Below are 16921 nucleotides of genomic sequence, written 5' to 3'. Positions count from 1 at the left end.
AATGTATTGAGAATGAGTTTATAGATAACGTAGTTTCAATGTGAGTTGTACTATAGTCACTGGCAGGTACTCACAGTGCATATGGAGAATTGTGACGTTATCGCACATTATAATTACGAATTGGTAATAATGATGAGGTTAATGATGAAAGTTATGATGAATTTATGTTTTCAAAAATGATGGCAAAATGTTTATCGAAGGAAAACTTGTGTCTCCATTTTTCTAAAATGTTGAAGAATCTGGATGGGAAACATGCATACTGATTTTTCTTTCTGCATTTCATGCATTAAATATTTATCATTCTTCATGCTTAATTTATCTTTTTGCACATTAGTTGTTTAACTTACTGAGATTTTGAATAAATCTCACCCCTTATGGGACCACTATCATTCGATAGAAGTTGTGCTAGGTCTTGAGGAGATCGAGTTAGATGAAGTGCTGAATCTAACTAATTGAGGAGGAGCAGGACCTTGAGAGGAGACTGGATTTAATTCGGATGTTTATATCCCAAGTCCTTCATGCTTTAGATTGCATGAAGAAAATAATTTGACTTTAACTCTTAGTTGTACTAAGTATATACTACGTTGGTATTTTGAACTTAATGATTTCTAATGAAATTAGGATTTTTTAGTTATTCTGGCATATTTTATACTTACACCTTTTGATTTTCACTGCGATTATTACATACTGCTAGTTTCATACAAGGATTGCATTGCATATTAACTGTCATGTACGAGGGAATGTAACCTTGTGTTGTATGTCCCAATGCTCTAAGTCTTTGTTCCATCCCAAGTGGAGGTTGAGGGCGTCACACCTGCACAGAGAAGAGTATAACGCGGCTTTGAGAGGGCGGCATTGGGGCCAGGGAACCTCCGATGCCAAAGTTAGTAACTGCACTTGGAGTGTAATAAATAAGTAAGAAAGTCTAGGGATCAGAGAGATTTTCTCGTACATGAGATCAGCTATTTATACTATGCCTGGGAGGGGCAAGGTCCATATTTCCCTTTTTTGAATTTGCTGTCAAACTCTCTTTAATGTGGCGTGGATTTGTGTCAGCTTCATAATTGTGGCATGTGACTTAATTAGCAGTGCCATTAATGTGTAGTAGTGCCCTGACCCCCAATCCGATTTATATGAGTCGTTGATGGTCTGATGCAATCGAGGGTCCTTCGTGTTTGCCATGTAACCTGTGCACATTATGATCCTGAGGGCAGCCGCAATTGTGTCAGGTCAAGCTATCCTGTCGACTAGACTGCGTCTTTCCCTGGTTGAAATTTCGTTCCTTGCTCGAATAAGAAACCCCTTGGGCTGGACTTCTGGGCCAAGACTTTGTGGGCATTTTCGAAGGGGAAAATTCCCCTTACAATCCCTTTGCTTTTGTAATGCTAACTTGGCTAGCTGATGTGCAACAGTATTCCCTTCCCTGTATGTGAACCTCAAGCTCCACCCAAATGAATTCCTGAACACTATCTTCAGATCTTCAATTATTTGCCCATACCAAGCCAAACACAGATCACTACTTTGAGCTGCCTTGATTACCATGAGAGCATCTCTTTCGAATATTGCTTGTCCAGAACCCATATTAGAACAAAACTCAACTGCCTTCCACAAAGCCATACACTTAGCAATAATTGGTTAATCCACAATTGATTTTTGGAAGCATGTTGTTGCCATTACCTGCCCATTCCATTCTCTTATTACCATCCCAATCCAACTTTTTTGACTTACATTGTTAGACAACTGCATCAAAATTCACCTTAACCTTCCCTCTATCTGGAGGTAGCCACTGTTTCATTACTACAATAGATCGAATCATGCCTGTACTTCCCTCTTGTAACTGAGCCTCCTTGAAAACTTCCACACTGGTTATTGTAGTTTCTACAACCAATCTTGGACTAGCAAATTCTGATTCAAAGAGAAATTTGTTCCTTCTGAACCAAATCCCTTTCATGATCGACCCTACTAGCTATTATTTATTACATCTTCTGCTTAAAGACCTCCATAACTACCTAAATTCATATTCTCCACTTGAGCTTTTATGAAGAAGGCTTCCTTTTTTTGCCCACACATCTTGAGTAGAAGAACAGCTCCAAATAGCATGCATTACTGAATCATCTTTTGCCAGACATATGGGACATGATGGTGTATCAACCACCTGTCTTCTAAATAAATTTTGTCTAGTAGGTAAAATATTGTCGTGAGATTTCCATAAGAAACATCTTATTGACCCCTGCACCTCTAGCTCCCAGATCTGCTTCCGTACACCATCTTCCACTTTAGCTCTTGAAGACTCTCCTTCAATATTCTTCTTAAGAGTTTGTGTCAAATGATAGGCACTCTTAATTGTTACAGGCTTGCTATAAATCCAGGCTTGCTTATCTTCTCCCCCACTCTACTAATAGGCATGTTACAAATCATATCCATCTCATTCTTCTCAAAAATCTCAGACATAAGAGTCACATTCCAATCCTTTGTTTTATACAAAACCTAGCTTGCTAACAATAGCTGTAGGCTCCAAAACCTTAATAGGGGATTGAATTTTGAAAGAGGACTCCTTTGGAATCCACCTATGTTGCCATATTTTAATGTTCTTTACATCCCTAACTCTCCATATCAATCCCTCCCTTAGCAGACCCACTGTAGAGCACATACTCTTCCATATAAATGAAGATGACTGCCCTCTCTTTGCTTCCAATATGCTAGAGTGCTTAAAATACTTGCTTTTGAACACCCTAGCTACCAATGAGTTGGGATATTGCAGTAACTTCCATTACTATTTTGTCAATAAAGCTGTATTGAAGTACTCAATATCTCAAAAGCCTAGTCCTCCCCCAAATTTAGATTTCTCCAACTGACTCCACTTTCTCCAATGAATTCCTCTTTCTCTATTTTTGTTTCCCTACTAGAACTTAGCAATGATGGCTGCCATATCTTGACACAACTTCCTTGGCAATTTGAATATACTCATGGTGTATGTAGGTATTATTTGTAATACTGCCTTGATTAATACCTCTTTTCCAACTTTAGAAGAAATTATTGGTCTAGCTTTGGATTTTTTTCCATATCCTGTTTTTTATGCCTCAAAAAGTTTGATACTTGGATTTACCAACCAGAGCTGGCAGTCCCAAGTACTTGTCATATCCTCCCTTTTCCTCCACACCCACTACATCAGTGATTAATTTCCTTAAGGTAGCTTTTGTATTAGAGCTAAAATAAATGGTGATCTTTTGTTTATTAAGAGATTGATCTGAGGCCCTTTCATACATTTGCAAAATGGCCCGAAGTCTTAGCCATTCCTCCTTCTGAGCTCTACAAAAAATAACACTATCATCAGCAAATAACAAGTGATTTATACATGGACCATCCCTAGCCACTGACACCCTTTTTAACTCTCCTCTACTCTTTGCTTGCTTTAGTAAAGAACTCAGCCATTCTGCACAAATAATAAATAGATATGGTGAAAGAGGATCTCCTTGTCTGATTCCTCTAGTTGGATAAAAGCAATCACTCGGGTGGCCATTAACAAGGACAGAATATGTAACTGAAGAGACACAACTCATCACTAATCTTCTCCACTTAGTATCAAATCTCAACTTTTCCATAATTGCATTCAAATAGTCCCACTCTAATCTGTCATAAGCCTTTGACATATCTAACTTCAAAACCATGCAACCTAATCCTGCTCTATGTTTGTTCTTTATTGTATGCAACATTTCATAAGCTGCCATGATATTGTCTAAAATTAACCTCCCTGGTATAAAATCACTCTGGTTGTTGGATATGATCTCTGGCAGGACCTTTTTAAGCCTATTAACAAGTACTTTTGAAATGTTTTTGTAGAAAATATTATAAAGACTTATAGGTTGATAATCATAAATAGAGTTAGGACTACTCACTTGAGGAATTAAGGCAATGTGAGTATGATTTACATCATGAGGAACATATTCATACTTGAAAAAATACCAACATTTTTACATACCTCTTCCCCTACTATTTCCCAATGGTTTTGGAAGAAACCAGCTCCAAACCCATCAAGTCCAAGCGACTTCAATTATGACATATGGTGCAGTGCACTATGGACTTCTTCCCTTGTAATATCCTTACACAAAGCATCATTCATCTCTTCAATAACACTGAATTCAGTCAAGTTGTAAGACCATCCTGTGAAGGGGAGGTTGATGAATATATTAATTGGAAATATTGTTGGAAAGCTTGTGCTATCTCCTACTGATTTGTCTTCATTAGTCCATTTAAATCTTTAACTCTATGAATAAAATTCTTCATTCTCTTTTGGTTTGCACAAGTATGAAAGTATTTGGTATTACGATCTCCCATACTATACCAGCGCTTTTTTGCTCTTTGTCTCCACTTCATGTCCTCTTGCTCAAGCATAACATTAACTTCCTTCTGAACTCTTTTCACTGCTTCCCAGTCCACCTTTCTCTCACTCTTTTGTAACTGTTTAAGCATATGTTTTTTTTCAATTAGTATCTTATGTCTATTCTAAAACTGTGTTCTCCTCCAGGTAGACAGTACATTTATGCACTTCGCCAGCCCATATTGCACTATTACCATAGAATTATCCATTCTTCCGTTTGTTTGCCACCCTGTCTTTTATCAAATTTTGACACTCCTCCTACATACCCCATCCATTATCATATTTAACCATGTTCTTCCTCTTGGTCATGCCATATCTGTCATGTGTAGTAGTCATCAACAAAGGCTTGTGGTCTGATGTCATAGCAACTAGATCCTTAACCGATCTCAAAGGATTTTTCAGCCCATATTTGGTTAGCTACCACCCTATCTAATCTTTCTCTAGTCAATGTGTCATTCCCATGAAAGTTACACCATGTAAATTTGTCCCCCCAACATCCCATATCATGAAGATCACCCTTCTCTAGTGCTTCCCTAAATGCCTCCATCTGAGATTCCCCCTAGGTCTACCTCCAAGTTTTTCATCAAGCGACATTATTTCATTAAAATCCCCTCAACACACCAACCAACATCATTTGGGGGTCTAAATGATACTAACATATCCCATACTTCTCTCCTTTTCCCTACCTCTGATGACCATAGAATCATGTAAAAAGCCATTTCAAACCTGCAGCATCATCTACTACTCAAGCATTTATATGCCTTTGAGAGTAATTGTAAATTTCCATATTCATCTCTCTATTCCAAAGTAATAGCATGCCTCCACTTCTACCCACTGGCTCCACTGTAAAACAGCAATCATATCCTAATCTTCTCTTCAAGAACTCCAGCTTACTTTTCTTCCTTTTAGTCTCCATTAAAATGACTATTAATGGAATAACATTTTTCTCGTGAGAAATTATATTTGCAGTCATAGAGTGTGCAAATGCCGTACACTCGATCCTTTTGAAAAAAGTGAGTAAATATAAGATCCACTTAAAAAAAATTAGTTTTTTAATTGTAGACTTCACTCTTTTTTAAAAGGAGTGAGCGATACTTGCACAAACCTTTACTGAATCTAACATTACTCTATTCTCATTCCTAATGGTACTTTCAATAGCAATACAGAGAAAAAGAAAATCCCAGCTCCCCTATATATATATATATATATATATATATATATATATATATATATTACCAAAACAACGGAAATAAGGAATAGCCACAAAACAGCGGAAAGAAGGAATAGCCGAAACTGACTAAAGAAGAAGAGAATGAAAGGAATGGAAGAATCAGAGTAAATTGCACAATAATTAAATTATGCAAGCACAAAATGAATAAGCAGTTAAACCAGCCATATGCATGAATGAGTATGCAAAATTAATTGTAATAAACATATAAGCTTTATTAAAATTAACAAGCTTAAAGTATTACAGGCACAAGGTAGTACAGATTTACACTTACAGAAATCAAGATATATAAGGAGACTCAAGATTAGAGAGAGATGATCATAAGTGTTTCTCTCGAGTGTGAGTTCTAATTTTTGAGTTCTACCTTAGTTCAGGGTAAGGTTCTCCTTTTATAACATATGGAGTTCCTGTTTACAATCATTAAAGTAAAATAGTAAATCAATCCGTGGGTGAACAGTAGGAACTGTTTAAGCACGGGGCTCAGGGTGTCATTATTGTGTCTTTCCAGTTGTCTTTGTCGAGTACTTTTGGCACAAAATGACAAAATATCATTCGGTCGTCTGGTTATCTTCCAGCTGTCTTCAGAGGCGGCTGCTTTGGATACTAGGCAACAATTATCTCAAAGTAGACTTTGGTTAGTCTTCTTTGAACTCAAGTAGTAGTCAATCATCTTCCAGTTTTGGAATGCCTTCTGAATCATGACCAAATATGTTACTGTATGAAGCATCTGAGGATGCTTCTGAATCGTCTTCAGAATTATTACTCTCAGACTTAGACAGTTGTTGCTCAAGCAATTTTATTAAATCTTTTTTACCAAGTCTGTTGAGGATATTATCTTTGGCAGACTTAGAAGATTTCTTTGAGGATGAGCTGGTGGCTTTTCCTCTTGCTGAAGCAGTTGATGAACTAGGAGCCTGAATCATTAAGGGGTATTCAGGAACAGGTGTACCAGATTTGATTGCTGGAAATTTCTTCTTGTCTTGCAAATTAGGGGCGACTTGAGGGAAATCTTTAATCATCTGGTTGATTACTCTTTCAGTATATTCAAACCTATCCCACCACTTTGTGAAGTAGGCTCGATCAATTATATTAGCATTTTTCTCATAAGTTCATTTGAATATCCACGGTAGTTTGTAGTTCTTGCAAAAATGGAGCTCATAAGGAAACATGACTGAATGCCGGTTTAATTTTGTACCAGTAACTTGTTGGTAGAATGTAAATGCTTTGGCGAGCTGCTCAGGAAGATTGTCTGGAATTAAACCAAATTGGTCCCACCATTGGAGAAACCAGTAAGGGAAAGTTCATTTGAATCTTGTATCAAAATTGATGAACCAGGAATAACTCATATCAGGTACCTAAAAAAACATGAAGTGTCTCCAGGCAGTTATATAATCACAGTAATTATAACTTAGTGCAGATTCTGAGAGTCTTTTGGGAGTCCATGAGTTTGTTCCCCATTCTGCCTCTGTAATGACTCGGAGGATATAAGCACTGTGATAAATTAATTTGGTAGAATCATTCTTATCATAAATGAGTTTTATGATAAGAAAGTTGGTGAGAATCAAGATACTGGAATAATACTGGAGATTTTTGGATAAATCTTCAGGTATCCAGTGAAAATTGGGGGGAACATAAGAAGAGGCTATTTTGAATGGATCTGTTAGATTAGAACGGTTAGTTTCTATATGAAACAAATGGGTTCGGTTAGGTTCTATATGAAACAGATGAGTTATAAATGGCTTTTTCAGATATTCAGATTTTCCTTTTGGGAGGAAAAACTGAGGAGTAATTAAAGCAGGTATTTTTGATGCCACTGCTTTCGCATATAGATCAAAAGATGTAGAAACCGTAGACGCGAAGGTCGTCGGTTGCACAATTTTACCAAGAGGTGTGAACCTATTGGCAATATCCAGTGCTGTTGATGAGGCACTGGTCACAGGGGTGGATCCAGACTCATTCTTGATGCGTTTTATACTGGGTATTGGAGGTGGGGGTTCGCTCTCTGTTTTTCTTTTCCTTTCTTCTTGCTCACGCTCATGGTTGGGTGTCTGCAAGAACTCTCTGGTAAGAAAATCAGGGATAGAATTATTAGTGCCTTTGATGAATTCAATATCAAAATAAAAAACACTTAAAATATCTTACTATCGTGCAAAAATATGTTTTGATGCAATGTTTTCAACATCTTGTTCTAAAACAAATTTAGCACTTATGCAATCAATTCGAAGTAAAAACTTCTTGTTTAACAAATCAGATTGAAATTTAGAAATGCATAGTACTATAGATAAAATTTCTTTTTTAATAGTACTATATTTTTCTTGTGCAGGATTCCAGGTTCCGGAATGGAAGCGAACAATTTGTTCAGGAGAATCTGGTGAAATAGATTGTTTCAGGATGCCACCATAACTGATGTTTGAGGCATCTGTTTCAACAATTTTGAATGAATCAGTAGTAGGGATACCAAGGTACGGAAGAGTTTTGACATGTGCTTTGATTTTCCTTACCAGATTAGTATGAATTTTTGTCCAATGAGGAGGATTGGAAAGAAGTCGTTTGAACAAAGGACGACAGTGTTTCCTCATAATCTTGTAAAAATCAGCAACATAATTGAGAGATCCTAAAAATCTCTGCAATTGTTTTTTGTTAGTGATGACATCAGGAAATTTGTCGGCAAAATCAATGGCTCTTTGGATGGGCCTGATTTTACCTTCAGAAATATCATAACCAAGAAATCTGATCTTGGTTTGAAATAGTTTGATCTTTTTCACAGAAACGACAAGACCATTGATTCTAATGATGTCCAGAAACGAGTTCAAATGTTTCCAGTGTTCATCAATAGATTTAAAAAAAATAAGGACATCATCTATATAGACGATGGTAAAAGCAATGAACAAGTTGAAAATATCGTTCATGATATTTTGGAACTCACTATAGGCATTTTTTAGACCGAATGGCATCACATTCCATTCTAAATGACCGAAGGGGGTAACAAAGGCTGTCTTATACCGGTCTGACTCAGCTATCTGGATTTGCCAAAATCCAGATTTGAGATCAAATTTGGAAAAGACTACAACATCACTCAACCTATGAATTAAGTCATTTTTGTTAGGAATAAGGTACCTAATCCACTGCAAGACTTTGTTCAAGGGTTTGTAATTAATGACTAGACGAGGGGTACCTCTCTCTAGTTCAGCATTTTTCCTGACATAAAAAGCTGGACAAGACCAAAGGGACTTGCTATCTCTAATTATGCATTTTTTCTTAAGACCTGCAATTTCCTTTTTGCAAAATTCTAAAGTCTGATTATTCATCTGAATGGGTCTGGCTTTAGTGGAAATAGTGCTTTCATCAAAATTGTTGATATAGGGAAGAGAAACGATGTGTTTCTTCCTATGCCAAAAAACATTTGGTAAATCAGAACAAACATCAAAGACAAGACGCTTGTTAAAATCAACTATTTTTGAAATTAAAATTGGCGAAGATAATTGTTCAGAAATATTTTTGTATCTGATTTCTTGTTGGAGAAAATTCAGATGTTTTTCTTTTGCAAAGAGTAAAGATTTCAAACCTTTATCTTGATCAATCTCTTGTCGAGATGCAAATTTAAATTTGACTTTTTGACCAAAAGGGTCGGTAGTAATACCATCTTTTTCAGTAAAAAATAGATATAAAGCAGAAATAAATGGAATGCCTAAAATCACATTGTTAGACATGTTTTTGACTAAAACAGAAGGGATTTTAAAACAAACATTGTTTTGACAAACATAAGCCAACAAGCTCATATGTGATTTTCATCTGAGATCCATTTGCAGAAAATAATTTCTCAGAGGATTTTTCAAAATATTTGCTAGGAATGAGTCATTCCTGAATACAATTCAGGTCTGATCCGGAATCAATCATAGCAACAACAGAAAATTGAAAATCATGGGCAACCACAATGGTGACCCTGGAAAACCATTTTGGGGGAATGGTATGATGGATCAAACAAATCTGATTATCAGCAGCTAACTCATGTTGGCTTGAACCAAAATCGTTTATTTGCTCATTGTCAGAAGGAATATCCTGATCAAGTTGTTTATCAATTTTAAACACCAAAAATTCTTGTTTTAAAATCTCATTTTCAGATTTAAGGTTGTTAACCTCAGATCTAAGTTCAACGATTTCTTTTTCAACAAGATTTATTTCGTGTTGTAAATCATTTGTAGAAATTTCATTGGGTTTTTTCTTTTGAAATCTCTCCAGGGTTTCTTGAAAACTAATCCTTTGTTTAGAAGACTCTGGTTCTTGGCGAGCCATAGTCTTTCTTAACTTAAGAAGATATTCTTCCTTAAACTCAGGATTTGTTATTTGAGAAATCAAGGTTAGCATTAGGTTTTCTTGTTCTTCAGATTTAAACAAGACATGAATTGTCTTACCCTTTGTCTGGCAATAAGTATCATTACAATTGCAACTTAGCTTAGGACCAGTAGAATCTGGAGATTCAGTTTCTGAGTGATTTTCTGAATCACTAGAACTGAACTCAAGGGTATAAGATGATGAAGACGAAGCTATTTCTAGGAGTTGAAATAGTTCTTCTTTATCATTATTATCAATATTCAACTGATTAAGCTTCTTTTTTAATTTTTTTTTTATCTTTTTTTGCTTTCTGAGGGCATTTATCTGCAAAATGTCCTGGATTGCCACAAATAAAACATTTTCCTTAAGAAAGATCCTTAGATTTCTTTTTCTTAGAAAATGGCTTAGAAAATAGTTTTTTATAAGTCTTTTTGTAAAATTCATCACGGGGTTTTCTCCTAATACCACCATGAGGTTTAGAAAACTTATGCCTTCTTTTAGAGGGAGCTATAGCAGGAAGTCCAAATTGTTCACAAAATGTTCCTATTTCGTATTTGGCTTTCTTGCTATTTCTCATATGCTCACGAAGTATTCTTTGATCATTACACATACTAATACCAAATTTCTTGATTACTGCACAGATATCACTATAGGTGTATGCATCATAATTAAGAGACCCAGCAATAGTAAGTTCATCCTTCACTTTGTAAGCGAACAAGCGAGGTAACCCATCAATAAATTTTTTCTTCCAGTAAGGCTTCTGGCTATCATCCCGAAGCATTATTTTGGAAATAAAAATATCTTGATACCATCTATAATCAGATATCTAATGACATTTAAAATTATTCAACTGGTCACTAATGCGACTAGTTATATCAGATGGTGTTCCAATAAAATATTTTAAAATAATGTAAATCAAAGTATTAACTCCATCAGACTGGGCAGTCCCAATGGATTCATCAAAAATAGGTAACCCTTCATCATTACACTTGATAGCGTTCTGAATGGTTTCCTTGGCATCTTTGGTTAAGTGTTTATCTCACCAGTTTTTCAAAACACCAGAAAAACCTTGTGTTAAAATCTTAACAATATCAGGTTGTCTAATATTGTTCACCATTTACTACAAGAGACATTTTACTCATGGTATTCATGATTTCTTATTCAGAGAAACCATCAATATTCAATTCGTAAACCTTGTCGGCAGAGTAAGAAGATTAGTTTTGAAAAACTTTTTCTTCAAACTGTAAATCAGGAGGAGTATGCCTGGAATACCAATTATTCGTGAAACTCATTGGTTTTGGTCTTTTTGAAAAAAATCTGGCTATTTCAGGTTTTAAAATAATATCTTGAAAATTCTTTCAAGTAAATCAAGATCATTTTCTTCAGAAAATTGATCGTTAGAAGATCTGAATATCTGAAGAAGTCATTTATAACCCATCTGTTTCATATAGAACCTAACCGAACCCATCTGTTTCATATAGAACCTAACCGTTCTAATCTAACAGATCCGTTCAAAATAGCCTCTTCTTATTTTCCCCCCAATTTCCACTGGATACCTAAAGATTTATCCAAAAATTTTCAGTATTATTCCAGTATCTTGATTCTCACTAACTCTCTTATCATAAAACTCATTTATGATAAGAATGATTCCGCCAAATTAATTTATCACAGTGCTTACATCCTCCGAGTCATTACAGAGGCTGAATGGGGAACAAACTCATGGACTCTCAAAAGACTCTCAGAATCTGCACTGAGTTATAATTACTATGATTATATAACTGCCTGGAGACGCTTCATGTTTTTTCAGGTACCTGATATGAGTTATTCCTGGTTCATCAATTTTGATACAAGATTCAAAGGAACTTTCCATTACTGGTTTCTCCAATAGTGGGACCAATTTGGTTTAATTCTAGACAATTTTCCTGAGCAGCTCGCCAGAGCTTTTACATTCTACCAACAAGTTACTGGTACAAAATTAAACCGGCATTCAGTCATGTTTCCTTATGAGCTCCATTTTTGCAAGAACTACAAACTACCGTGGATCTTCAAATGGACTTATGAGAAAAATACTAATATAATTGATCGAGCCTACTTCACAAAGTGGTGGGATAAGTTTGGATATACTGAAAAAGTAATCAACCAGATGATTAAAGATTTCCCTCAAGTCACCCCTAATTTGCAAGACAAGAAGGAATTTCCAGCAATCAAATCTGGTACACCTGTTCCTGAATATCCCTTAATGATTCAGGCTCCTAGTTCACCAACTGCTTCAGCAAGAGGAAAAACCACCAGCTCATCCTCAAAGAAATCTTCTAAGTCTGCCAAAGATAATATCCTCAACAGACTTGGTAAAAAAGATTTAATAAAATTGCTTGAGCAACAACTGTCTAAGTCTGAGAGTAATAATTCTGAAGACGATTCAGAAGCATCCTCAGAGGCTTCATACAGTAACATATTTGGTCATGATTCAGAAGGCATTCCAAAGCTGGAAGATGATTGACTACTACTTGAGTTCAAAGAAGACTAACCAAAGTCTACTTTGAGATAATTGTCGCCTAGTATCCAAAGCAGCCACCTCCAAAGACAGCTGGAAGATAACCAGACGACCGAATGATATTTTGTCATTTTGTGCCAAAAGCAACCGACAAAGACAACTGGAAAGACACAATAATGACACCCTGAGCCCCGTGCTTAAACAGTTCCTACTGTTCACCCACGGATTGATTTAATATTTTACTTTAATGATTGTAAACAGGAACTCCTTATGTTATAAAAGGAGAACCTTACCCTGAGCTAAGGTAGAACTCAAAAATTAGAACTCACACTCAAAAGAAACACTTCTGATCATCTCTCTCTAATCTTGAGTCTCCTTATATACCCTGATTTCTGTAAGTGCAAATCTGCACTACCTTGTGCCTGTAATATTTTAAACTTGTTAATTTTAATAAAGCTTATATGTTTATTACAATTAATTTTGCATACTCATTCATGCATATGGCTGGTTTAACCGCCTATTTATTTTGTGCTTGCATAATTTAATTATTGTACAATTTACTCTGATTCTTCCATTCCCTTTCTTCTCTTCTTCTTCAGTCAGTTTTAGCTATTCCTTATTTCCGTTGTTTTGATAATATATATATATATATATATATATATATATATATATATATATATATAACAGCTAGCTAGATAAGACATCATTTAATTAGTTCCAACTTCCAAGTAATATTCAGCGTAAAATTTTGGAGTAATTTTTCATAATCTGGAAATTATATTTCTTTGGTTTTATGAATAAAATCACGAAATGGATTTACTTTATTGATCTATATATGTATATTGATTCTTCGTTTACAAGGATTGAGGTCAGAAGACGCTGCTAAAACAGATCCCCAAGCAATAGGGATCCTTATTTTTTATTTGTTTTATTGTCTTATAAAAAAAAATAAATTGCAAGATTAACGCAGAGTATACATCATGCATGCATGCATGGTGGGGCTGCCCTTTTTTTCTTTAGAGGGAAATAAAAAAAAAAAAATGATTCTCGTTGGTGCATGAGTGCGTACACATATCTTTATAGGTAGGCTGCTGCTATTCAGTCTCATGAGTTTGTCTCAATAAAATTGTATTTTTTTTCTTTTAAATATTTTTAAACATCTTTACATATTTTTTAAAAGTAAAAAAAAAACCCTATTTCACTATTAATAGTCACTTTTTTAATCATTAAAAAAATAAAAATAAAATGAAATGAAAGAATGGTAACTTTGAAGAGGGAAACTCAAAAGACCAAATATCATTTTCCGTATTTATATTACTAACCTAGTAATTATTTAATGTCACATTAGGCTGTGATCACGAGAGAATTATAATGGTGATTAAAAAGATATTACCACAATTTAATCAGATAATTTTTTGTTTTGATAACTGAAATTTTATTAGTTAATTTTGGAAAAGGATATTATGCAGATTTTTCGGGTCAAATTATAATGAAAAGAGCTTTCAATTCATTTTTGAAACATTGACATATATTTTGAGACTCTGTAGCAATGAACAATAATATACATATTACTAATTACCCTCCGTACGTTTTTTTTCATCGTATAAAATCATCTCTATATATATCACGATTCTTAATTTTTTTTTTTTGAAGTGAAACTGTCATCATTCATTTATTAGAGAAACTTACATCCATGACCATCCACATTCTGAAATGTCCCCATATCAAATATGACATCATATACTAAAATAATGCATATGGAGCGCAATCAGTGCATTATTTCTTTTTGTGACTGGTCTGGTCTTCACTATTGCTAGCTGATATTCTCTACAAATAAACGTTCAAGAGACAAGACTCTCTGTCTAAACAGAGACTCGATTATTAAATTAAAAAATAAGCAAAGCAAATCTAGGGAATGCAATTCACTTTACATAATAGCATATATTGTAATTCATAGCATATATATAGTAATTCACTTTACATTGTACGTACGTACGTACTTTATACATGCAAATGAAGCAAATTAATATGTAACATTGTAGAAACAGACAAACTAGATATCTAATCACATCTTATTCTTAGATTACTAATAGCTACAAGAAAACAGTTTATTTGTTACTAGTTATACTATTTCTTGTAAAAATGAGTCTATTCTTATCACAAATAGTCATTTTCATTACAAATAAGCTACTGTATATATATAATGCATCTCCATATAATATATGAGTTTTTTTTTTTTTATTATTATTATAACTGCATAGGAAGTTGTTGAAACGTAACGTAGTCCCATTTTTTGCATATTGTAGATAGCTTCTTCTATTGAGGGATAGCTTCTTTTATTCAGGGCTTCATTGGAGCCCCTTCAGCCTGCGATAAAGTGAGAAAAAGGAAACTATAAAATTTAATAAATACAGATCATTCAGAGTGTAGATTCAAGAATCAAACTCATAACCTCTGCTCTAATACCATATAAAACTATCATTTATGCTAAAAGTCTGAATTAATCATGAGAAAATATAGATTTTAATATTTCTATTATATCTTAACATGAATGATCCGCAACTGATGTATGAAAGATAATGTGAAAGTAGTGAATATATTAGACATAATCACAGGAGAAAATATCTTCTCAAGTCTTCGCCCAAACTTTAAGATCTTAAGTAAAAAAGATATACAATAGACATATCATGAAGTGAATCTTACCATAATTATTGCTATCTACGTGAATTTCTCGAATAGCATTAAAAACTCAATGAATGTTGTAGGACCTACTACATTTGTCTAATATCTCTCATTTTAGCTCCTCAAGTGCATACAAAAACTTCAAGAAATCTAGATCCGTGTAGGCTAATTAAGAGATATGGAGCCATTATCATAAACAAAAAAAAAACTTTTAAAAAAATGCTTTCATTTTCAGACAGTAATTATCAACATGTATATATATACTTAACTAAAGAGCAAAACGGGTGACCAAAGTGGTATGGGATTATATATATATATATATATATATATATATATATATATGTATATATATGTATGTATGTATATACCTTTCTTCTTCATCCATGCGGATGAGTACTGTGACTTTTGATGTTGTTCCCTCCAGTCCTGGATCTGTAATTGGGCAGTGGGACATGGCCAGTCTCAATCTGCCTGAGATCTTCAACAAGATCCTGGTAATGTCTCTTCACTTCCTCCACGGATTTTCCACCTACAGCTCTGGCTAGATTTTGCCATCTGTCTGGGGTGTCCTTGTCATATATGGCCAAAGCATTCTCAAACAGCTTGTTTTGCTTTGCTGTCCATGTCTGTCCTGCAGCCATTTCAGAGCTAGATGATCAGTAGTACTTCTAAATACAAAGAAAGAACTGAGTAGGCAGGAAGGGATATCAAGATGGTGTGTATGAGCAAAGAGAAAGCCTTCGCTATCCCTTTTATAGTGGAGGGGAGAGACTGATCATAGAGGAAATTAAGGGTTATGCTAATCAGCGTGTAATCATGCATTATTGTGAGACTCACTATAAATATTATAACAAAATTAAAACACCAATTTTTTTTTTTATTTTTTTTATTATTATGTTAGTTATTAATGCATGCTGCATGCTTTCGCATTAAATAATGTTGAATTTGGTATATTAATAAACATTTTTGCAAATTATTTTTTAATTTTTTTTGTTTTTCTTTGTTCTTGTTCAGCAGTTACTTTCCAAGCAAAACTAGGGGACATGTAGATCAAAATTAACATGATACATGCATGATGCATGGTTTCCGGTTTGAGGCAGATTTTTAAATTACCTTACTAAATTAAGCAAGGTCATAGCATTCCTTTGTCTTTTTTCTTTTTCTTTTTTTCCTTTGTTACAGCTGCAAGCTTTCTGCTAATTCCGGGTTTCCCTTTCTCCTTGCATGTAATTTGATGGGTTTGGGACAGGCTTAAATTAAACTTGAATATATACGTGGGTTTTTTGCCTTTCGCTTTCCATGGTAATCTAATATTGGTTTTTGGATAGATTCCCACCATGGACGAAAACAAGATTATAAGTTTGGAGAGGGGCGGATACTTTTAGGTCTAGAATAAAGAACACATTTAACAAGTTGATAAAAAAAAATGTGTAAAAAATAAGAAATAAAGAATAAATTAAACTTGCATTCTTCCATGAATACCCGTAATTTTACATCTAAACTTTTCATATATATGTCGCAATATGAGAAGAGGTTGAACTATGAAAATTATCTATATATGAATTATAAAAAATAGGTTTGATATATATGTAAACTAGAAACTAGTTTTGTATTTTGCTTAATAATGTATAAAAAGTAGGGTAATATATTTAAAAGTCTTTAAATAGCACAATTGCATATTGTGTAATCAGCTATCCAGTAAATGTGAGGCTTTTTTGTAAATTATGTTTCACCCAGATAGTTACAAACTTTAAAAGTGAAATAATCTAATGTGAATATTATATTCTAATTTAATTTCTTGAAATAA

The 16921-nt window shown here is 34.3% G+C and overlaps 1 protein-coding gene across 1 annotated transcript; it reads right to left on the bottom strand.

The window, feature by feature from the left end:
- Positions 1-14681: 14681 nt before the first annotated feature.
- LOC121244622 (protein RADIALIS-like 6) lies at positions 14682-15835 on the bottom strand. Its single transcript, XM_041142780.1, has 2 exons — positions 15483-15835; positions 14682-14799 (listed from the first exon to the last, which is right to left on the bottom strand). Exon 1 carries the CDS (start codon positions 15753-15755, stop codon positions 15492-15494), a length of 264 nt encoding a protein of 87 aa, XP_040998714.1. The 5' UTR covers positions 15756-15835; the 3' UTR covers positions 14682-14799; positions 15483-15491.
- Positions 15836-16921: the final 1086 nt, after the last annotated feature.

This window comes from Juglans microcarpa x Juglans regia, chromosome 8S (assembly GCF_004785595.1).
Source record: "Juglans microcarpa x Juglans regia isolate MS1-56 chromosome 8S, Jm3101_v1.0, whole genome shotgun sequence".
Classification (NCBI taxonomy): Eukaryota; Viridiplantae; Streptophyta; class Magnoliopsida; order Fagales; family Juglandaceae; genus Juglans; species Juglans microcarpa x Juglans regia.
The sequence above is the reverse complement of the archived record's forward strand: the minus strand, read 5'-3'. Positions and strand labels throughout refer to the sequence as shown.